The sequence below is a fragment of the Herpailurus yagouaroundi genome, unplaced genomic scaffold, assembly GCF_014898765.1.
Source record: "Herpailurus yagouaroundi ecotype Mexico unplaced genomic scaffold, PumYag 185, whole genome shotgun sequence".
NCBI lineage: Eukaryota > Metazoa > Chordata > Mammalia > Carnivora > Felidae > Herpailurus > Herpailurus yagouaroundi.
The window spans coordinates 28,134,096-28,159,703 of NW_024412416.1; the positions used below are offsets into that span (position 1 = coordinate 28,134,096).

At 38.8% G+C, this 25,608-nt stretch overlaps 1 protein-coding gene across 1 annotated transcript in view; it reads right to left on the reverse strand.

Moving 5' to 3' along the window:
• The window catches only part of HERC2 (HECT and RLD domain containing E3 ubiquitin protein ligase 2), a 262,633-nt gene that overhangs the window by 111,830 nt on the left and 125,195 nt on the right, over window positions 1-25,608 (reverse strand). Inside the window, exons 18-27 of the mRNA XM_040493913.1 lie at window positions 25,389-25,521; window positions 25,162-25,289; window positions 24,878-25,073; window positions 22,277-22,410; window positions 21,553-21,726; window positions 21,336-21,472; window positions 20,820-20,971; window positions 19,681-19,872; window positions 2,580-2,767; window positions 1,295-1,487 (exon numbers count right to left, since the gene is read on the reverse strand). Coding sequence (XP_040349847.1) covers window positions 1,295-1,487; window positions 2,580-2,767; window positions 19,681-19,872; window positions 20,820-20,971; window positions 21,336-21,472; window positions 21,553-21,726; window positions 22,277-22,410; window positions 24,878-25,073; window positions 25,162-25,289; window positions 25,389-25,521 — 1,627 coding nt within the window. The remainder of the gene's footprint in view (window positions 1-1,294; window positions 1,488-2,579; window positions 2,768-19,680; window positions 19,873-20,819; window positions 20,972-21,335; window positions 21,473-21,552; window positions 21,727-22,276; window positions 22,411-24,877; window positions 25,074-25,161; window positions 25,290-25,388; window positions 25,522-25,608) is intronic.

Genomic DNA, 25,608 nt, shown 5'->3' on the forward strand with positions numbered 1-25,608 from the left:
CTGTGGAAAGGGAAGTAGCTCTTTACAAGAAAAGAATTCAAAATACACTAAACACCGTAATCATCTCTGTCCCCACCTTCCTCAAAGAAAATAAGCCTTCCAAATTACAGTTTAATTTTTTAAAGCTATCTCCACATATGGCTCAGAAGCACTAAAACAATTACAAGGATTTATTCTTTTAAAAAGACAACTTATCAAATGTCAAAAACTGCTTGCTGATGAGCTAGCTATGCCCTGGATGAAGATAGAAGTGCCTGCTCCATGGAGGGGAAGCAGAGGCTCATGTGTCAAAGCCACTGACTTTCTGACAAGGGGGCACGTGACAGCCAAGCTATAGTTCTGTCACTTAGCCAGCTCTGCTCAGGTTCTGACTTCTCTGAGTGAAGACCCCAGACAGAGAACTGGGAGGAGGGACAAGTGGCCTAGACATCGTGTGCTCAGACACAGTGATAACAAAACCAGCCCTGACCAACTAAGCACGACTCCAAGTTTCACATATATTACTCCCAACAGCTCCACAAGGCATCATCTGTTTACATCTGAGGGGGCGTGGGCCCCCACAAGTGACATGGATGGAGCAGAGCCTTTTCCACTCTCCATACCACCCATCTTCTACTGAGCTCAGCCTCTTAGGTTTCCTCTCCTGACCATACAAGTGACTTCCAAAGCCTGACCATGCAGTGCATACAGCTAGCACCTGAGCCCCAGGAATCAGCCCAGGCCTCCTGGACAGTCTCACCAAGACCAGCCATGGGAAGTTTCATTCATACATCCCAAAGTCTTTTGGACACATTGGAAAATGTCATGAAGTCCTCCTCCCACAACCTTGGATTTACTTAGATAGGATTTAACTTTCCGGGTTCACTCCAAATTTCTATTTCTAGTTTCCTTAAGGTAATACTGTACTGACTAATTCCACATTATTCCTAGTCCACCAGGCACTGACTCACTACCTCACACAGGAGACTCAGAGCCAAATGAGAAGGTCCACTAGAGGTAAAGACATAGCAAGCAAGCCCTACAGTGCCAAACTTTACTGGACTGTCCCCAAAGGGAGCAAGGGAGTCAAATCCAGCTAGGCTGCCAGTTACCAGAGCCATGCTTTTAACTCCTATATCAGAATTACCTGGGCTTATTTAAACTGAACCTTTAGGGGCAAGTCCAAAACTACAGAGCACTGTCTGCAGGTGAGTTCTGATACACTGTTCTCACTTCCAGATGAAAAGGACAGCCAGCTAGCATTAGCACACAGCTTGCCAAGCTGCCCCAGACTAAACAGCCCCAAGGCACCCACCAGAGTCATCCTCTGTGTCCGAGTCCTCTGCTGAGGGCTGTGTTGAGGCTGGCAGCTCCGCCAACTTGAGGTCATACTTCCCTTCTTTCCCCATCCTGTAGGAGTTGGTGCTGCCTGTGTCCCACTGGACCCTGATCCATCCGTCCTCTCCAAGTTCACCAATCACACGCCCAAGACCAGGAGGAGGTCCATCCTGAGGAAGCCAAAACAAAGATCAGTTAAGAGGGCCCACGCCTGTTCTGTCACACAAAGCCTGTAAGGACTGCTGTGTCACTGTGCCCACAGACTGCTCCAAACCCACCTGCACCATGCACAGCTCACATCATCACCTTAAATCAAACATCAGGAAATAACTGGCTTATGCTCCTTTACCAAAGAGGTAAGTGGGAAAAGAACTGCATCAATCAGCATCCTCCCTAAACCAATTAGAGATAAGGCTTTCCAGCCTAGTCCTGATGCCCTATTCCTTGGCTCGATCCCTCCATTGGGCTTCAAAATACCAGAAACCTGAAACAAGCACCAGCATCTCCTGTTTTCCTCTTGTTCTTCAGTTTTCTCTCTGGAACCTAGAGTGGAGACTCCGTCTCTCATGTCTATGAGTGAAAGCTGTTTTTAGGATGCTGCTACCTGTTCTAGGACACTTCTGAAATGATTCTGGTAAGACCCATGCTTAACAGTGAGGTTGAAAAAACCTAGAGGTGCCAAGAATGCTACCACACTGTAGGAAGGTGAGCACTATCCTTAGCTAGTGACTACGGTAATAACACAGACACCAGTCCCCACAATCTCTCCTTGTGAGACCTCACAGAAGCTTGGGAGTGATATGCCACAAGGAGAAACAGAGAGGTGGCCACCACCCAGCTGGCACACCTGAAACTGCTAGTTGGGGCACTTAATTGGGCACATGGCCACCACCTCTCAGCACCTGGGTTTTTCTGCCTCACAGCTTTTAGAACACTATTAATAAGATGAAGTCTATTCTTTCCTGCTTACTCCTGCTCCTACTCTAGGCTCCCCCTCAAATTGAGCCCATGCCAGTAAGTTTTCTAAAAACAGCTATGACTCCTTAAATACATGATCCTGCTTGAGGTGCCCCTACAGCCACTGATACTCTCTACTTGTTTTGACTCTATACACCTGCCCAGGAATCCACAACTACGTCATCTGTCAATTGCATAGGCCCTGAGTTAACATAGTTATATATTCCAATTCTACCCACTAAGAGCAAGCAAGTAAGGATGGTGACTAATGTGTGGCTAATGTGTTTAAAATCAAATCTGAGTACCTGATCACCCCATTTCCAATCAACGCCTCTCATGACCCTGGTTCCAATCTTCATCATGGCAGCCAGTTCTGGCCCTGAAACTGGCAGCTGTACAGGAGCCGTTTCCTTTCTTGTCTCTTCCAAAACTGTAGCAGAAGCTCCTCGGGCAGAAGCATTCATATCCTCTTCAACATTATCACAACTAGGACCTATCAGAGCATCAAAAACAGCAGGTAAGCCAACAAGTAGTTACAATATCCTAATCTTAATACACTTTTTAAATTTTTTTTAATGTTTATTTATTTTTGAGAGAGAGAAACAGAGTATGGGGGAGGGGTAGAGAGAGAGAGAGACACAGAAACTGAAGCAGGCTCCAGGCTCTGAGCTGTCAACATAGAGCCCGATGCAGGGCTCAAACCCATGAACCATGAGATCATGACGTGAGCTGAAGTCAGGTGCTTAACCCACTGAACCACCCAGACACCCCTTAATACACTTTTTTCAAAAATTAGTAAGGACTGATGAAAATAATTTTAAAGAATCTATAGTGTATAGTGTATTATCAATATAATAAGTACCATGAAAGATTTATTGATGAGAATTTAAAAAGATAAAAGGAGAACCAAATATATAAATATATATCAGAAGAGGGGCACCTGGGTGGTTCAGCTGGTTAAGAAGTCAACTCCTGTTTTTGGCTGAGGTCATGGTCTCATAGTTCGTGAGTTCGAGCCCCACATCGGGGCTCTCCACAGTGTGGAGCCTGCTTGGATTCTCTCTTTCTCCCTCTCTGCCCTTCCCTGCCCCTCCCTGTCTCTCTCTCTCAAAATAAATAAACTTTAAAAAAAATGTTTAATTAAAGAAAAGTATCAGAAGATATAAAAGATATAGAATGATCAACAGAGACATTTATTCTACTTCTAGGAATTATGCCCCCTCTTCCAAAAAAAGCAAATGATTAAGTTAGAAAAATACTCATCACATGTTTTATTAGAATAGTAAAGCAAAGGATAACCACCTAAATGTCTAACAATGAGAAATTAACAAACTTTAATTATGATACTATGCAGAAAAGAGCTAAGAACAGCAGGCCTGATACCACTGTCCTTAGAAAGGGCTGGCTTGCAAGGTAGCCCTCAGCTGGCCTCTGGGAACCTGGATCTCAGGAGGGCTCCCACCCTTCCCTGATAAGAGGCCTCACAGTGCCTAAACTATTTGTACAATGTGGTCTCTGCTTAAACCTGCTTCCTTCTAGGGGTCTAGAATTTGGGTATATGCCAGGAGGTGCCTACATGACCTGCCCCTGTGCAAATCCTAGGTGCTGAGTCTCTCATGAGCTTCCCAGGTAGACAACATTTCACATGTACAATCAACAACTCTTTGCTGAGAATGAACTTCATCCTGTGTGACTCCACTAAGACAGGACTTGTGTCAGTTTCTCCCGGACTTTTCCCATGTGCCTCTTCCCTTCACTGATTTTCCTTCCTAGTCTTTCACTGTAGTAAATCTTAGTCCTCAGTGTGACTATACCTGGAGTCTGATAAGGTCTTCTCACAAAGCACTGAATCTGGGCGTGGTCTTAGGGACTCTGACACAGGGATGGCAGCAGTAGGAATCTCTAGAACAACCTTGACTAGCTGAAATATTGCATAAGTATTGTTTGGTAAAAGGAAGAATGAAGGGGTGGAGTATGATGAATATTTGGTCCTTGATGGCAATGAAATCATTCTTAATATAAAACAGAAGCAGGGCGCCTGGGTGGCTCAGTAGGTTAAGCAGCCAACTTCGGCTCAGGTCATGATCTCGCAGTCCGTGAGTTTGAGCCCCGCGTCGGGCTCTGTGCTGACAGCTCAGAGCCCGGAGCCTGTTTCGGATTCTGTGTCTCCCTCTCTCTGACCCTCCCCCGTTCATGCTCTGTCTCTCTCTGTCTCAAAAATAAATAAACGTTAAAAAAAAAAAAATTAAAAAAAAAACAGAAGCTGAACCATCAGCTACTACAAGAAGTAAAATTTACAAATGGATTTTAAAATAGTGAATTTAACCCCAGGAATGAGCGTGCTGGATCCCCTGGCTGCTTTTGATCTTGTTGGCTAACTTGAGGTGGGGGGAAAGTACAGTCCTGGTAACTCCTTCAGTCTTTGTTCTCTCCTCCAAGTGGGAGGAAAAGGTGCCCAAACATTCCCAAAGGTGGGCTTGGGTGGGTCAAAAATGTACATAGTCTGTGATCCTCTCTCCTCCAAAAGGGATTTAAAAAAAAAACGGTTATTCAATTCTTAGGGCTGGAGTAAAGCTTTAGATAAAGTAAAGCTTTTCCCCAGTTTTACTAGGAAAAAAAATATTCTTTTCTTCAGCCCAGGTCAATGGTGCCTCAGTGAGACCTCAAAAAGGGCATCTGTTACATTCCAGCTAGGAGCTCCCCTGGCAGATATAATGCTAACCCTATAAATGCCAAATTTACTGCAAAGGATTTGAATACATTTGCAATAAGAAAAAAAGGGGGACCTTTTTTTAAGTGCTTTTGTATTTTGTGGCTGTGATATCTGATGCATACATAAAGTTAATATAAAGTATTACATGCTTATAATTTTTTTCTTAATGTTTTTATTTATTTTTGAGGGAGAGGGAGAGATAGAACATGAGCAGGAGAAGGGCAGAGAGAGAGGAAGACAAAGAATCCGAAGCAGGTTCCAGGCTCTGAGCTGTCAGCACACAGCCTGTTGCAGGGCTTGAACCCATGAACCATGAGATCATGACCTGAGCTGAAGTCGGACACTCAACTGACTGAGCCACCCAAGCACCCTGCTTATAATATCTTATATTAAAGAAAAATAATCCTGATCAAGGAAAGCGGTAAATACAGATATGTATTCATGGGACACAATTCCCTTGCTTTCTGTAGCCAGGAGGAAGGTTGAAATTTAAACTCCTAACAAAGGCCCCCATAATTAATAATTTGTGCTATGACTTTTACCTATTTGGATCATCTGGAAAAAAGGGAGATGATATAAAAAGAGAGGCAATTTCTAGATGGAAATACAAGTTTGAGACTTTTTAAAAGCATTTTTTAATTACTCATGAGGTCTTACGAAATCAGATGCATGACTCATACAGGCTGACTGTTTTCTAGACTGATGCATATTTTTGAATGGGTCATGTGAACACAAAGATTGAGAAGACCAAAGAGCTTAAGAAAGCCTTGCTTTTTCACTTGGACTTAGAAGACTGACACTGCAGTATTTCAAAGTTCACACAAAAAACATTAGAAACCAATCAGATCTAATAGACACACATATATACAGAACTGAAAAAAAGCAGGATACACAATCTTCTCAAGGGTACATGGAACATTCTCCGGGATAGCCCGTATACTAGACCACAAGTCTCAATAAATTGAAATATACTATAATCATACCAATTACCTTCTCCAACAACTACAGAATGAAACTGGAAATAACAAAAGAATACTACAAATTTTACAAGTATATGGAAATTAAATCACAAACACTTAACCACCCAAAGTAAAAAAAAATCATGAGAGAAATTTTGTTAGTACCCAAAATCTATAAAGAATTTATCAAACTCAACACACAAAACACAATCCAGTTAAGAAATGGGCAGAAGACGTGAATAGACACTTTTCCAAAAACATCCAGATGGCTAACAGACACATGAAAAAAATGCTCACCATTACTCATCATCAGGGAAATACAAATCAAAACAATGAGATACCACTTCACACCTATCAGAATGGCTAAACAAGAGGCGTGGGTAAGGATGCAGAGAAAAGGGAACCCTCCTACACTACTGGTGGGAATGTAAACTTGTGCAGCCACTCTGGAGAACAGTATGGAGGTTCCTCAAAAAGCTAAAAATAGAAGTACCCTACTAATCCAGCAATTGCACCGTTATTTACCCAAAGAATACAAAAATACAGATTTGAAGGGGTACATGCACCCCAATGTTTACAGCATTATCAACAATAGCCAAACTATGGAGAGAGCCCAAATGTCCATCAACTGATGAATGGATAAAGAAGCTGTGGTATACACACACACAAAAACACTCTCTCTCTCTCTCACACACTCTCTCTCTCTCTCTCTCTCTCTCTCCCTCTCTCTCTCTCTCACACACACACACACACACACACACACACACACACACACACACACAATGAAATATTACTCAGCCATCAAAAAGAACGAAATCTTGCCATTTGCAGCAATGTGATGGAGCTAAAATATATTACGCTAAGCAAAATAAGTCTATGAGAGAGAAACAAATACCATATGATTTCACTCATATGTGGAATTTAAGACACAAAACAGATGAACATATGGGAAGGGAGGGAAAGAAGAAAGAGAGAAACAAACCACAAGAGACTCTTAATGATAGAGAACAAACTAAGAGTTAATGGAGGGAGGTAGGTCAGAGATGGGTTAGACGGGTGATGGGTATTAAGGAGGGCACTTGTGATGAGCACTAGGTGTTGTACATAAGTAATGATCACTGAATTCTACTCTTGAAACCAATATTGCACTATGTTAATTAACTAAAATTTAAATTAAAAAAAATACTTTGAGACGAATGAAAACAAAAACACAACATACCAAAACTTATAGCATGCAGAAAAAGCAGTGCTATTGGGGAAATTGTTATCTACAAAGGCATACATTGAAAAAAGAAGAGGGTGCCTGGGTGGTTCAGTGGGTTAAAAGTCCAACTCTTGATTTCAGCTCCAGTCATAATTTCATGGTTCGTGAGTTTGACCCCCACACTGGGCTCTGCGCTGACAGTGCACAGCCTGCTTAGAATTCTCTCTCTCTCTCTCTCTCTCTCTCTCTCTCTCTACCTCTCCCCTACTTGCATACACACACTCTCTCTCTCAAAATAAATAAACTTAACAAAAATGAAGAAGAATCTCAAATCAGTAACTTAACTCTACACCTGGAGGAACTAGAAAAATAAGAACACAATAATATACCCATAGTAGAAAGAAAGAAAGAATAAAAACTAGAGCTGAGATAATTAAAAAACAATAGAATCAATAAAAGTCAGTTTTTTGGAAAATATCAAAAAAATTACAAACGTTTAGGTAGATTAAGAAAAAAGAGACAAGATGCAAATAACTAAAACCAGAAATGAAAGTGAGGACATTACTACTGATTCTACAGAAATAAAAAGAACGGTAAGAGAGTATATGAACAACTATACAACAACAAATTAGCTAACCTAGACGAAATGGATAAATTCCTAGAAACACCCAAATGATCTGAACTGAGTTAAGAATAAATAGAAAATGTGAGTAGACCTAGAATAAGTAAAGAGACTGAATCAGTAATCAAAACCTCTCAACAAAGAAAAACCCAGAGCCAGATGGCATAACTGGTGAATTCTACCAAACTTTTAAAGAAGACTTAATACCAATTCTCTAACTCTCCAAAAATAGAATAGAATGCAACAAATCCTAACTCACTCTGAGCCCAGCATTACCCTGTAACAATACAACTATAAAATACAGTTCAGAGAAATGAAAGAAGACCTAAATAAATATAAAGCCATCCCATGATCATGGAAAGAAAGACTTAATATTTGTTAAGATACCAATACTCCCTAACACAATCTACAGATTCAATACAACCTCTAGAAAATCTCAATAGCTATTTTTTTCCAGACATGGAAAAGCCAGGCCTGAAATTCCTATGGACCTGAATTCCTGAAATGCTAAGGACCCAAAATAGCTAAAATAATCTTGAGAAAGAAAAATAAAGTTGGAAAACTACTTTTTTATTTCAAAACTTACCACAAAGCTAGTGTTCACAACAATGTGGTACTGACATAATGACAGACATACAGACCAACAAAATAGAGAGTCTAGAAATAAACTGTAATAACTATAGTCAAATGATTTCACAAGGGGGCCAAGACCTTGGGAAAAGAAGTCTTTTCAACAAACAGTACTAGGACAACTGGATAACAAAAAGAAGTAAAAGGAGTTCTTACCTCACACCGTAGTAAGAATTGCCTACAAATGGACTTAACTATAAAAACTAAAACTATAAACTTAAAAAAAGAAAACACAGTGAGCCATCCCCATTAACTGGGATTTGGCAATGGTTTATTGAACGTGACATCAAAAGCACAAGAAACAAAAGAAAAACAGACAAATTGGACTTCACCAAAATTTAACATTTCTGTGCATCAGCGTAAAACACAACCCACAGAGTGGGAGGAAATATCTTCATATCATATAACTGATAATGGTCTAGTATCCAGACTATGTAAAGGACTCCTACAACTCAACAATACAAAGACAAATACCTCAATTTAAAACTGGGCAAAAGTTTTGAATAGCAAGTTCTCCAAGAAAGAGAAGAGAGGCCAAGATGGCAGAGCAGCTGAAAGTTTTCTGCTTCTCTCCTTCCGGAAATGTAGCTAGATAAGCACCAAACCATTTTGTACACCCAGAAAACTGATATGAGGATCAACACAACAATCTGCATAACGTAAGCCACAGAACTTAGCAGGGATGCAGCATGGAGAGGAGAACTGGGAAAGAGAAAAGCCACGGAGGGTAGGGAGCTATTTTTGCTTGCAGAGAGAGGACAGAGACAGAGGGAAGAGTAGGGGAAAAGCACTCCAACTGAAAGTAACTGAGAGAAAGAGAGTGGGAACACCCATAAGGGACTGAACAAGAAAGGGAGGAAGGAGAAAGGGGAAGGTTGTAAATACCATTAGGACTCTATAAAAGGGAGATACAGAGTTGAAACTCTCGATATGTGGCAGAGCTCTGGTGAGATGGGCGAATCCCCAGGAGTAAACAGCAAGGTCTGAAGGGGTCCTCTGGCCATAAGGAAAGGCAGCTCCCCTGCTGAGAGGACATTTGGTAGAGGCTATGCAGCCTCCCCACAGGCAAAGGTCCCAATGGAACCCATAGAACAGCCATATTTGCTGGTGTTGGAACATGATGTTAGGGGGCTGTGAAGCCTGGCACCAGATATGTATTGTGATTTACCATAATCCCTGAAACATTGCTGCTACACAATCACACCAACTTTTTCTGGGGCTGGCTGGCACCCACAGATATCTAGGCCACAGTATCCAGGCATCTGCAACAGTACCATCATGTGAACATTCCTGAGGGCAGGCTGGCAACTGGCCATTGCTCAGTGAGACCCTCCCCAAGAGGGTCTGAGCAGGTGAAAGCCACAGGGCCCTCAGAAGGGATTTGGAAACGCAGCCTCATCTGAAATGAAATTCAACAGGGAGGTGCAACCTTGCACACTGACAACGTGGTCCCGTACAGTATAAAAGCAGGGAGTGGATGGAAGCCGGAGACAAAGAAAGGGTGCTTGATTGCTGGTACATGAGAGCACGGAGTTCTGATACTAGAGACTGGGGACCTGGGTGACACCATTTTCACCTATCATACGCATGTGCATACACATGTTCATGCACCACAATGATCCACCTCAGTAAGCTAAGAAGCACCATCCAGTGGAGAATGGAGCCATTACACAAAACCATGTCCAACTGTACCAGCCAAGCTCTAGATGACCACCACAAGGCTCTCTGCCTGCTTAGTTGAAGGACTATAAACTGCTTCATAGTTTGACTGCTAGAGGAAACAGGATGTAATTTCATTCATATTTCATTCTGTTAGCTGGTCCGTCTATTCAATTTTTTTTCTTTTCTTATTTGTGAAAACAGAAATTATGTTTTTATAAAAAAGATTTTTGAAACCAAGAGTTGTTTTTTTTTTAAATTTTTTTAATGTTTATTTATTTTTGAGACAGAGAGAGACAGAGCATGAACGGGGGAGGGGCAGAGAGAGAGGGAGACACAGAATCGGAAGCAGGCTCCAGGCTCCGAGCCATCAACCCAGAGCCCGACGCGGGGCTCGAACTCACGGACTGCGAGATCATGACCCGGGCTGAAGTCGGACGCTTAACCGACTGAGCCACCCAGGCGCCCCAAGAGTTGGTTTTTTAAAAAAATAAACAAAATTGACAAACCTCTAGCCAGGCTTCTCAAAAGAAAAGGGAGATGACCCAAGTAGATAAAATCATGAATGAAAATGGAATTATTACAACCAATCCCTCAGAGATACAAACAATTATCAGGGAATACTATGAAAAAAAATATGCCAACAAACTGGACAACCTGGAAGAAATGGACAAATTCCTAAACACCCACACTCTTCCAAAACTCAATCAGGAGGAAATAGAAAGCTTGAACAGACCCATAACCAGCGAAGAAATTGAATCGGTTATCAAAAATCTCCCAACAAATAAGAGTCCAGGACCAGATGGCTTCCCAGGAGAGTTCTACCAGACGTTTAAGGCAGAGATAATACCTATCCTTCTCAAGCTATTCCAAGAAATAGAAAGGAAAGGAAAACTTCCAGACTCATTCTATGAAGCCAGTATTACCTTGATTCCTAAACCAGAGACCCAGTAAAAAAAGAGAACTACAGGCCAATATCCCTGATGAATATGGATGCAAAAATCCTCAATAAGATACTAGCAAATCTGTATGCTGAAAACTATAGAAAGCTTATGAAGGTAATTGAAGAAGATATAAAGAAATGGAAAGACATTCCCTGCTCATGGATTGGAAGAATAAATATTGTCAAAATGTCAATACTACCCAAAGCTATCTACACATTCAATGCAATCCCAATCAAAATTGCACCAGCATTCTTCTCGAAACTAGAACAAGCAATCCTAAAATTCATATGGAACCACAAAAGGCCCCGAATAGCCAAAGTAATTTGGAAGAAGAAGACCAAAGCAGGAGGCATCACAATCCCAGACTTTAGCCTCTACTACAAAGCTGTCATCATCAAGACAGCATGGTATTGGCACAAAAACAGACACATAGACCAGTGGAACAGAATAGAAACCCCAGAACTAGACCCACAAACGTATGGCCAACTCATCTTTGACAAAGCAGGAAAGAACATCCAATGGAAAAGACAGTCTCTTTAACAAATGGTGCTAGGAGAACTGGACAGCAACACGCAGAAGGTTGAAAATAGACCACTTTCTCACACCATTCACAAAAATAAACTCAAAATGGATAAAGGACCTGAATGTGAGACAGGAAACCATCAAAACCCTAGAGGAGAAAGCAGGAAAAGACCTCTCTGACCTCAGCTGTAGCAATCTCTTACTCGACACATCCCCAAAGGCAAGGGAATTAAAAGCAAAAATGAATTACTGGGACCTTATGAAGATAAAAAGCTTCTGCACAGCAAAGGAAACAACCAACAAAACTAAAAGGCAACCAACGGAATGGGAAAAGATATTTGCAAATGACATATCGGACAAAGGACTAGTATCCAAAATCTATAAAGAGCTCACCAAACTCCACACCCGAAAAACAAATAACCCAGGGAAGAAATGGGCAGAAAACATGAATAGACACTTCTCTAAAGAAGACATCCGGATGGTCAACAGGCACATGAAAAGATGTTCAGCGTCGCTCCTTATCAGGGAAATACAAATCAAAACCACACTCAGATATCACCTCACGCCAGTCAGAGTGGCTAAAATGAACAAATCAGGAGACTATAGATGCTGGAGAGGATGCGGAGAAACGGGAACCCTCTTGCACTCTTGGTGGGAATGCAAATTGGTGCAGCCACTCTGGAAAGCAGTGTGGAGGTTCCTCAGAAAATTAAAAATAGACCTACCCTATGACCCAGGAATAGCACTGCTAGGAATTTACCCAAGGCATACAGGAGTACTGATGCCTCGGGGCACTTGTACCCCAATGTTTATAGCAGCACTCTCAACAATAGCCAAATTATGGAAAGAGCCTAAATGTCCATCAACTGATGAATGGATAAAGAAATTGTGGTTTATATACACAATGGAGTACTACATGGCAATGAGAAAGAACAAAATATGGCCCTTTGTAGCAACATGGATGGAACTGGAGAGTGTTATGCTAAGTGAAATAAGTCAGGCAGAGAAAGACAGATACCATATGTTTTCACTCATATGTGGATCCTGAGAAACTTAACAGAAACCCATGGAGGAGGGGAAGGAAAAAAACAAAAAAAAAAAGAGGTTAGAGTGGGAGAGAGCCAAAGCATAAGAGACTCTTAAAAACTGAGAACAAACTGAGGGTTGATGGGGGGTGGGAGGGAGGGGTGGTGGGTGATGGGTATTGAGGAGGGCACCTTTTGGGATGAGCACTGGGTGTTGTATGGAAACCAATTTGACAATAAATTTCATATATTAAAAAAAGATTTTTAATTTTTTTCTACTGTAATTTTTTGTAATTTTTTTATTCCATTTACTTTCATCCTTTCATTTTATTCTATTTTATTATATTTTTTTTAATTTCCAAACGTTTTCCTATTTTTTCCCTTTTTCTTTCCCTTTTTTCTCTATTCTGTCATGCTTCTTTCAACAACCAGACCAAAACGCACTTAGCATCTAACATCCTTTATTTGATTTTTTGTGTTGTTGGTAATTTTTTCAATTTTTACTTTTTATATTATTAAATCTTTTTCTTCCTCCAAAATGATGAAACTAAGGAATTCACCCCAAAAGAACAGACAGGAAGAAATGACAGCCAGGGACTTAATCAACACAGACACCAGCTGGATGTCTAAACCAGAATTTAGAATCACAATAATAAGAATACCAGCTGGGGTTGAAAAAAGCATAGAATCCATTTCAGCAGAGGTAAACTATATAAAATCTAGTCAGGGCAAAGTTAAAGATGCTATAGTTGAGATGCAATCTCAAATGGCTGCCACGACGGCAAGCAGGGATGAAGCAGAGCAGCAAATAAGCGAGCCTAACACAGCACCAGTAATAATAATCATTTATAAAAGTTATTCGATTTTCTTAAAATAAGAACAAAAACAGCTTCAAACATCACACAACTAAATAAACCCACAACAAGAAACTTTAAGAGGTAACAACATGGCCTCAGAATTCATGGAGGCGATGGCCAGGTGGTGAGGGCATCATTGTTCCTCAAGCTGAGATGGTGGTCTCCTAACCCTGTGTCTCTACTATGAATTTCCTCACTACCTAGGTTAGGTTAGGGGATCTCAGAAGCATTCCTACCATGATTTCCTGATTCAGAGCATCTCTAGGATTCAGGCAAATTGTTGTGGTTAAGAGATTTCTCAAGAACAATCAATTCAGGATGGCTTCTAACACAAAGTTAGTCTTTTATGACATCATTGTTCATAATGTCCACCAAAAACTCAGTAAATAATAGTTTAATAAGCTTATCTGTGAATAAATTGGTATAATTCATAAGAATATAATCAGAAATTTCTGCAAAACGTGTTTATAATCACAATTAACCAAATTCCAAAGTATTTCATGTACTTGTACTCAAATTTGGCTCATTTAATATAAAAATTTCTCCATATCCCTAAACAGTTGCTTCCTGAAAATATTAGTCAATGGACTAAATGCTCCAATCAAAAGACACTGGGTAACAGAATGGATCAGAAAACAAGATCCATCTACATGCTGTTTACAAGAGACCCATTTTAGACCTAAAGACACCTTCAGATTGAAAATAAGGGGATAGAGAACCATCTATCATGCTAATGGTCAACAAAAGAAAGCCAGAGTAGCCATACTTATATCACACAAACTAGATTTTAAAATAAAGACTGTATCAAGAGATGAAGAAGGGCATCATATAATAATTAAGTGTTCTATCTACAAAGAGGACCTAACAACTGTAAACATGTATGCGCCAAACGTGAGAGCACCCAAATATATAAATCAATTAATCACAAACATACAGAAACTCATTGACAATAATACCATAAAAACTCATTGACAATAATACCATAATAGTAGGGAACTTCAATATCCCATTTACAACAATGGACAGATCATCTAAACAGAAAATCAACCAGCAAACAATGGCTTTAAATGACACACTGGACCAGATGGACTTAACAGATATATTCAGAACATTTCATCCTAAAGCAGTAGAATACACATTCTCCTCAAGTGCACATGGATCTCCATGGATCTCTGCACATCTCCAGAACAGATAACATACTAGGACACAAATCAGCCCTCAACAAGTACAAAAAATTGAGATCATACCATGCATACTTTCAGACCACAACACCATGAAACTTGAAATCAACCACAAGAAGAAATTTGGAAAGACAACAAATACTTGGACTAAAGAATATCCTGCTAAAGAATGAACGGGTTAACCAACAAGTTAAAGAGGAAATTAAAAAGTACATGGAAGTATATGAAAATGATAACACCACATCGCAAAACCTCTGGAACACAGCAAAGACAGTCATAAGAGGGAAGTAAATAGCAATCCAGACCTTCTAAAGAAGGAAGAAAGATCAGATACACAACGTACCTTATACCTTAAAGATCTGGAAAAAGAACAGCAGATAAAACCCAAAACCGGCAGAAGACAGGAAATAATAAAGATGAGGGCAGAAATCAATGCTATTGGAAAAACAAAAACAAACAAACAAAAAAAAAAAACAACAGAACAAATCAATGAAACCAGGAACTGATTCTTTGAAAGAATTAACAAAGTTGATACACCCCTAGCCAGTTTGATCAAAAAGAAACAGGAAAGGACCCAAATAAAATCAAGAATGAAAGAGGAGATATCACAACCAACACTGCAGAAATACAAACAATAATAAAAGAATATTATGAACAATTATATGCCAATAAACGGGGCAATCTGAAGAATTGGACAAATTCCTAGAAAGATATACACTACCAAACTGAAACAAGAATAAATAGAAAATTTGAACAGACCCATAACCAGTAAATAAATCAAATTAGTAATCAAAAATATCCCCAAGAAACAAGAGCCCAGAGCCGGATGGTTTTCCAGGGGAATTCTACCAAAAGTTTAAAGAAGAGTTAACACCTATTCTTTTGAAGCTATTCCAAAAAGTAGAAATGTAAGGAAAGCTTCCATTCCAAACCCAAAGCCTGACTAAAAAGAACTACAGACCAATTTCCCTGTAGTCAACTGGATCCAACAATACATTAAAAGAATTATTTACCACGACAAAGTGGGATTTATACCTGGGATGCAGGACTACTTCAATATCTGCAAAATAATCAATGTAATACATTACATCAATAAAAGACAGGACGAGAACCACGTGATCCTCTCAATAGATGCAGAGAAAGCATTTGACAAAATATAGCATGTTTTCTTGGTAACAACCCTCAAGAAAGTAGGGATAGAAGGATCACACCTCAAGATCATAAAAGCCATATATGAAAGACCCACCACTAATATCCTCAATGGGGAAAAACTTAGAGCCTTTCCCCTAAGGTCAGGAATATGACAAGGATGTCTACTCTCAACACAGTTTTTCAACATAGTATTGGATGTCCTAGCCTCAGTAATCAGACAACACAAAGGAATAAAAGGCATCCAAATCAGCAAGGAGGAAGTCAGACTTTCACTCTTCACAGACAACATGATACTCTATATGGAAAACCCAAAAGATTCCACCAAAAAACTACTAGAACTGATCCATGAGTTCAGCAAAGTCATAGGATATAAAGTCAATGCACAGAAATTGGCTGCATTTCTATACACCAATAATGAAGCAACAGAAAAAGAAATCAAGGAATCAATCCCATTTATAATTGCACCAAACAACATTAAATACCTAGGAATAAACCTAAACAAAAAGGTGAAAAATCTATACACTGAAAACTATAGAAAGCTTATGAAAGAAATAGAAGAAGACACACAAAAAAAGGAAAAATATTCCATGCTCCTGGATTGGAAGAAAAAATATTAAAATGTCAATACTACGCAAAGCAATCAACATATTCAATGCAGTCCCTATCAAAATAACACCAGCATTCTTCACAGAGCTAGAACAAACAATCCTAAAATTTGGATGGAACCAAAAAAGGCCCCAAATAGCCAAAATGGTCCTGAAAAAGAAAACCAAAGCTGGAGGTGTCACAATCCCAGACTTCAAGATGTACTATAAAGCTGTAATCATCAAGACAGTATGGTAGTGACAGAAAAAAAGACACTCAGATCAATGGAACAGAATAAAGAACCCAGAAATGGATCCACAAACATATGGCCAACTAATCTTTGACAAAGCAGGAAAGACTATCCAATGGAATAAAGACAGTCTCTTCAGCAACTGGTGCTGGGAAAACTGGATAGCGACATGCAGAAAAATGAACCTGGACCGCTTTCTTACATCATACACAAAAACAAACTCAAAATGGATGGAAGACCTAAATGTGAGACAGAAAGCCATCAAAATCCTCGAGGAGAAAGCAGGCAAAAACCTCTTTGATCTTGGCCACAGCAACTTCTTAACACGTCTCCGGAAGCAAGGGAAACAGAAGCAAAAATGAACTATTGGGACCTCATCAAGATAAAAATCTTCTGCTGGGCAAAGAAAACAATCAACAAAACTAAAAGGCAATCAATGGAATGGGAGTAGATATCTGCAAATGACATATCAAATAAAGGGTTAGTATCCAAAATCTGTAAAGGAACTTATCAAACTCAACACACAAAAAACAAAGAATCCAGTGAAGAAATGGGCAAAAGACATGAATAGACACTTCTCCAAAGAAGACATCCAGATGGTTAATAGACACATGAAAAAATGCTCAACATCACTCATCATCAGGGAAATACATATCAAAACCACTATGAGATACCACCTCACAACTGTCAGAATGGTTAACATTAACAACTCAAGCCAGAACAGATGTTTGAGGATGCAGAGAAAGAGGATCTCTTTCGCGCTGCTGGTGGGAATGCAAACTGGTGCAGCCACTCTGGAAAACAGTATGGAGGTTCCTCAAAAAATCACAAAAGGACTACCCTACAACCCAGCAATTGCACTACTAGGTATTTATCCAAGGGATACAGGCGTGCTGTTTTGAAGGGGCACATGCACCCCAATGTTTATAGCAGCACTATTGACAATAGCCAACGTATCGAAATGTACACACACACACACACACACACACACACACACACACAAAATGGGAGTATTACTCACCAATCAAAAAGAATGAAATATTGCTATTTGCAACTACTTGGATGGACCTAGAATGTATTATGCTAAGTGAAATTAGTCAGAGAAAGACAAATATCATATGACTTCACTCATATGTGGAATTTAAGATACAAAACAGATGAACATAAGGGAAAGGAAGCAAAAATAATATAAAAACAAGGAGAGGGACAAAACATAAGAGACCCTTAAATACAGAGAACTGAGGGTTGCTGGAGAGGTTGTGGGTGGGGGGAATGGGCTAAATAAGGGGCATTAAGGAAGACACTTGGGATGAGCACTGGGTGTTATATACATAGGGGATGAATCAATCACTGGATTCTACTCCTGAAACCATAATTGCAATATATGCCAACTAACTTGGATGTAAATTAAAATACAAAAAAAAAATTTTTTTTAATTAAAAAAAAGGGGGCGCCTGGGTGGCTCAGTTGGTTAAGCATCTAACTTCAGCTCAGGTCATGAACTTGCAGTTTGCGAGTTCAAGCCCCACATCAGGTTCTGTGAAAACAGTTCAGAGCCTGGAGTCTGTTTAGGAGCCTGGAGCCTGCTCAGACCCTCCCCTGCTCACACTCTGTCTCTCTCTCTCTAAAAAATAAATAAACATTAAAAAAAATTTTTTTAATTAAAAAAAAAAAGTAAAGCAGAACTGACACACCAGAAAAAAAAAAAAAAGAAATTTCTCCAAGAAGATATACAAATGACCAACAAACATGTGTAACGATGCTCAATGTCCTTACAATAGCAAAATGTAAATCAAACCACAATGAGATACCACTTCATAGCAACTGGGATGGCCTTGATCCATCCAGAGAAAAACTACTGTTGGTGAAGATGTGGAGAAACTAGAAGCCAGTCCATTGCTGAGGGGGAATGGAAAATGGTGCAGTGCTAGGGAAAAGACTGGAGGTTCCTTAGCATGTTAAACATAGGATAACCTTATGACCCTGCACTTCCACTCCTTGGTATATAACAGAAGAAATGGAAACAGGTGTTCAAACAAAAATTTGTACACAAATGTTCCTAGCAGCATTACTCACAATGGCCAAAAAGTAGAAACAAGCCAAATGTCCAACCATGGATAAAAGGATAAATAAAATGTAGTATATTCATATATTTTAATGATAAAAAGAGATGAAGTACTGAAACATGCTAAGTGAAATAAGCCATATACAGAAGGCTAAAAATTATATGAAATATAAAAATTATATTTATATGAAATATTCAGATTAGGAAAATCTACAGAGCTTAAAACAGATTTGTTGTTGCCAAAAGCTGGGGGAGTGGGAAATCAGGAGCTGCCACTAAATGGGTATGGCTTTGCATGAGGGTACAAAAAAGTTATGTAACTAGATACTGGTAATGCTTGTACAACACTGTGGATATGCTTAATGCTAATCAATTAAAGTTGTTTAAAATAATACATTTTACTACCAAGGGATACAGGAGTAAAATGTATCATTTTAAACAATTTTATAATTGATTAGCATTAAGCATATCCACAGTGTTGTACAAGCATTACCAGTATCTAGTTACATAACTTTTTTGTACCCTCATGAGAAAGAATGAAATATGGCCCTTTGTAGCAATGTGGATGGAGCTGGAGAATGTTATGCTAAGTGAAATAAGCCATACAGAGAAAGACAGATACCATATGGTTTCACTCTTAGGTGGATTCTGAGAAACTTAACAGCAACCCATGGGGGAGGGGAAGGAAAAAAAAAAAAAAAGAGGTTAGAGTAGGAGACAGCCAAAGCATAAGAGACTCTTAAAAACTGAGAACAAACTGAGGCCTGCCGTCGCCCGCCCCCCCCCCCCCGCGATAGGTATAGAGGAGGGTACCTTTTGGGATGAGCATGGGGTGTTGTATGGAAACCAATTTGACAATAAATTTCATATATTGAAAAAAAATAAAATAAATAAAATAAAAATAAAATAAAATAATTGTAAAAAAAATGATACATTTTATGTTATTTTCATTTTACCACAATAAAAAAAATTTATAAAGAGAAAGAAAAGATGAAGGAAAAACCTTGGCATTTTCATAAATGACTAGTGTCAACCTACCAATCAGCCGAAGTGCTGTCTGTGTCAGGGCAAGCATGCCAGAGTTCAGCAGGAGGTTCAGGTTGTTTGCACCATGTTGCAGGGTGAGCATGCTGAGCATCACCAGGAGAAAGCGAGCTTGTGGGGTCGTCCCCAGGCTTGGTCCTGACGGGTTCTCATTGGTAATGGTTTGTAGAGGGACAGGCTGGATACCTAAATGGCATTAGCACCCACATAAATTTCTTGCATGTGGATATAAGAACATACAGATGAGGAAAACAATAGTAATTTTTTAAAAACTATGTTTTTCAATGGGTTTCCAAAGAGTGTGGACATCAGGCAGCTGTTCATTGCTTTGCAATAATCCTACCACCATCAATCCACATATACCTATTTCCATTTGTCCACAAAACTTAACATGCAGCTCCACTAAATATCCCTGGTAGCTTACTCATTTTATTTCATATACAAGAGTCATATTTCACTTCTCTTCCACAAAACCAATCCTAGCATTTCTCTGCAGGTGCTCAAACTATTCAATAAATTAAGTATTAATAAAGGATATACACTTTAGGGTATATGGTGTTAGTGATACACATGAAAATGTTAAAATGTAAAAGCTTACTATTAGGACACTACAAAATTGTGTCTTCTGCTGAATTTTGAAAGTTCCATTTAAAATTTGAGAAACCTTAAAGCAGCTTAGAGTATCAGTCTAAGGGCACCTGGGTGGCACAGTCAGTTCTAAGTGTCCAACTCTTGATTTCAGCTCAGATCATGATCTCACAGTCATGAGATCAAGCCCTGAGTTGGGGCTCCACACTAGGCATGGGAGCCTGCTTAAGATTCTCTCTCTCCCTCTCCCTCTGCCCCTAACCCCACACATAGGAACGTGTGTGCACACTTTCAAAAAATAAAAATAAAATATAAATATATTTATATATCTATAAATATAAAAATAAAAAATTTTTAAAAGATTATCATTCTAATGTACAAAATTATTAAAGTCTTCTCAAAGAGCAAAAAATTAGCATTTGTAAGTTTCCACAACATATAATTAAGAGCCAAACTATAAGATAATGCTAACATGATTACAGGCAATACTTCAACAGCAATCTTAATACAGCCTTTTAAACATCAGATTTTTTTTTTTAACTCACCAAGCTCTTTAAATTTTGCATTTGCATCTATCAAAACATTTCGAATATTCTGAACAGCCCAAGCATATAGCTTGCCAAAAGTTACTTCCAGCAGCATCCGATTAAAAGGTGGGATCAAATCAACATCCTTTAGGCAATCCGTAAGAGGTTCCCTTTCAAACAAAGATAAAGAATTTTACTTGGCACATTGCCAGAAAGGGGGCGCCTGAGTGGCTTAGTCAGTTGAGCGTCCGACTTTGGCTCAGGTCATGATTTCACAGTCCATGAGTTCAAGCCCCATGTCGAGCTCTGTGCTGACAGCTCAGAGCCTGGAGCCTGCTTCAGATTCTGTCTCTCTCTCTCTCTCTCTGCCCACTCCCCCCACCCCCCACCGCCCCACTTGCGCTCTCTCTCTCTCAAAAATAAATAAACATTAAAAAAAAAATCAGAATATTGCCAGACTTTTAATTTCAATAAAATAATGTCTTGTTGCCAGAATTTCCCTTATTAAGAAAAAATGTTATAATAAAGTTTTACCCTATATCAATCCCCTCAGGAATAAGTCTTTGCCATCCACAGAACATAGCATACTGCACAGATGGAAGTAAGAAATTTTTGGTTGCCAGTTTTAAAATTGTATCTATCCCTTCCAGACGAACTTCTGCTCTCTCCAACTGCAAAATATGAATGCATACAGTTAAATGTTGTGTATATTATATCCCATGCAGAGAAGAATGTTTTTAGCAAATTTTACCTGTTTTAGTAGGCACTTTCTCATTTTTTCCACATCCACTGGCTCTTCCTTAAGGGCAAATTCAGCAATTGTACTGAGGAGCGCAGACTGTGGATAGAGACCCTGAACATTCTGCTTCAACCACTTGTATTTGTGAACACCTGTAACGGTACTCAACAGTGGTTGCCATTTATCCTGACAAAGGAAAGCCATTTTCACCATTAGTTTACCTTATTAACATGGGCTCTGAAACAGTTACTCAAATAAATTATAAATAAATGCAAGTACGTTTAAATTGGTAAAATACTTGAAATTAAGTAACTAATTTATGGCAAAAATAACTATGCCATAAATAGGCTTATAAATGAATTTATAATCTCTATACTTACATACTTTGGAACAGACTAACATGGTATACAAAGTTAAATTATCATAGGTTTCAACAGCCTATGTGACCAGGACAGTTTCTAGAGCAAAGTATATATTCAGTGAATGAATGGCAAATGAATAATGATATAATGTACTACTAAAAGTAAAAGGGAACACTTTTCCAGCTATCGATCTAACCAGGACACCATAAATCAAGTGTGTTAGGCATGACTGGGGCGGTCACCCATATGTATAATAACCCACTACACTCTCTATCTTATAGACGCTCAAGGACAAAGTGACAATACTTATGGGTTCCCTTGCTATGTGCTGTGTTTCTATTCAGTCAGCCTCAGAATCACAGAAAATACTTCACCTTAGGTGATTTAATTGTAATGGGTCTTTTATCCACATTTATAGGACTATGTGGCAAAATGCAAGCTTCTTCTAAATCACTCTCTTCATTTCCAATTTTTTCTTCATCATCTGTAGATTCTGGCTTCTTAGGAACTATGATTAAAAACATCTTTCATTATAAAATTCATTTATTTATATACAATTTTAAATTAAGAAGTATTAAATACGCATGAAGGTAAAGGACCTATTTTACTCAAACATGTAAATACCACTGTCAACTGAAATGCTCAAACTACAAAAGTAAAAACTATCATGATTATTCTCACATGACATTCAATAATAACACTCTGCTACTCCACATCATGTACAGAAAGATGGAGAAGGTGCTATGATGGTCATACAGAAAGAGAAGCCCAGTAGTCAGCAAACTTTTTCTTAAAGGGCCAGATAGATGGTGAATATTTTAGTCTTTGCAGGCCAGTCAGTCTATTGCAAATACTGGATTCTGCTGTTGCAAGCTGAAAAGCAGCTAACTTTATTTACAGATGCTTGAATTTAAACTTCATATAATTTCCATGTGTCAAACATATTATTCTTCTTTTGGTTTTTTAAAAAGTAACTTTAAAATTCAAAACCCAATCTTAGCTCATGGGCAACATACAGCAAGCAGCAGGCTGCATTTGTCCCCAGCTTGCCCACTCTGGACCAATGCAATGAATCTGTCACCACTATGCAACTGAACTGAATTAACTGGATACCTTTTACTACGTTAGTCTCTTTAATTTGGGAAATTTCTATTGAATTTTCAATATGATATGTGGTGTTGCTTTCATATTTTTGCTCCCTTTCAAGACTTTTAGTTTATTTCTTCTCAGCAAGTAATATAATAAGGAATATAATTAATAATACACATGAGCAGTAAACACTAACACAGCAGGTCTGGGTTGCCCAAACTCTGCAAATTCCCAAGAAACACTGTCCTTTCAGCACTTGGCCATCCCCTGTGAACTGAGATCCAAGTCCTTGATATGTTCTGCCTGAGAAAATTGTTTCTGTATGCCTGAGGTCTAAGGCCATGTTTTCCAGTTTGAACAGACAGTTTATGCTAAGAATGTGACTTACAGTTATCACCTGTTTCTACTGTGGAAGCTAGAGTCTAAATAACTGAGAGTAACCATGCAGGCCCCATATGTCTATGTGACTGACCCACAATAATAATCTTGGATGCCAAGGCTCAGGTGAGCATCCTTGCTGACAGCCCTTCACACATGCTGTCACACATCACTGCTGAGAGAACTAAGCACAGCCCTATGCAGCTCCACTGGGAGGGAACCGGAAGCTTAGGCCTAGTTTTCTTTGGATTTCCTTCAATGTGCCTTTCCTTTTGCTGATTTTAATCTGTATCCTTTCACAGTAATAAACTGTAACTGTGAGTATAACAGCTCTTCCGAGTCCAATGAATCATCAAATTTAAGGGTGCTTTTGGTAAGCCTAACACAGCACCAGTAATAATCATTTATAAGTTATTTGATTTTCTTAAAATAAAAACAAAAACAGCTTCAAACTTACACAACTAAATATTTAAACCCACAACAAGAAACTTTAAGAGGTGACAACATGGCCTCAGAATCCATGGAGGCAATGGTCAGGTGGTGAGGGCATCATTGTTCCTCAAGCTGAGATGGTGGTCTCCCAGGCCTGTGCCTCTACTATGAATTTCCTCACTACCTAGGTTAAAGGGATCTCAGAAGCATTCCTACCATGATTTCCTGATTCAGAGCATCTCTAGGATTCAGGCAAATTGTTGTGGTTAAGAGTTTTCTCAAGAACAATCAATTCAGGATGGCTTCTAACACAAAGTTAGTCTTTTATGACATCATTGTTCATAAGTCCATCAAAAACTCAGTAAATAATAGTTTAATAAGCTTATCTGTGAATAAATTGGTATAATTCATAAGAATATAATCAGAAATTTCTGCAAAACGTTTTTATAATCATAATTAACCAAATTCCAAATTCATGTACTTGTACTCAAATTTTTCTCATTTAATATAAAAATTTTTATAATCATAATTAACCAAATTCCAAATTCATGTACTTGTACTCAAATTTTGCTCATTTAATATAAAAATTCTCCACATCCCTAAACAGTTGCTTCCTGAAAATATTAGTAATTCTTTTAGTTCCTTTTATAACAATTCTCCATGTATCAGAATCCTCAATATTTCCAAAGGAAAACATTTCCTTACAATAATGGCAAGATTAACTAAAAGAATAAACATTCTCATATATCTCATTTACCAGGACAAGTGATTAAAAAAAAAAAAAAAACACTTCCTCTTCCCCATCAATTTAATAAAGTTTATAGTATTTACCTTGTACAGCATCAATTTAGTAATTACCAAATCATAACATACTCAATAGCAAAGTTGTATCATTATCTGATGTCTAGGAAAAATAAGCAGGATTTGTCTATTTAATCATAAATACACATAACAAATATCATGGCAGTTGTGGAAATCCACATGTACTAAGCAGTAGCAAACAGCTTCACTCAAATCACAGACTCAAATATACTGGGGAAAAGCACACACTTTGACAGCATCTTCCCATCTTTTACCTCTCTTTTTCCTTCGTTCTCGAATTATCTTCTGAACTATCCTCCTCCAACGGGGCAAAGAACTTAACAGTTTAAACTTGGACATTATAGAGAGATCATTACAAACTGCAGGTCTTAGTTCATTAAAGAGGAATCTCAAACGTTCAATGACTGGAGCGCAGACTTCCTTGTAAGAACGACCCTGTTCTTGATGCGTCTACAAAGTTAAATATGAAAACACAACTTAACAAATATTTTACCAACTATCTGCAAAGCACAAAAAAAAAGAATAAAAATGTATTTACCTTAATGAGTGAGCATTTTGCTTGGTAAACAACTCTACAAACATCCACTACTGATTTAGGCAATGTTCTGTGCTTTACTTGCTCAATACCAAGGGTTCCTGCGTGAACTAAAGATAATGCCACGTGACCTGTAAAAGACATTTTTAAAAAGGGGCAGCGTAAGAATGAATGCACATTGCATGTCAGTTGAAAAATGTATAGTATAGCTAAAATGTCAAGATTCATACCTAAATCTTCATGCTTTAAAAGGCAACATAATAGTAAGCGGCCAACCTCTTCCACAGGGTGCTCAGGAGGAAAAGTGATTGGTGTGGTCAAATGGCACTGCCTACAGTACCTTTCTATTTGACACAGAAAGTCCTGTAACAGAAACAGCTGGAGGGTAACTTCAGAGCCACCTAACACGCCCTCATAAATTCCAAACTACATGCCACAATTTCTAATGTA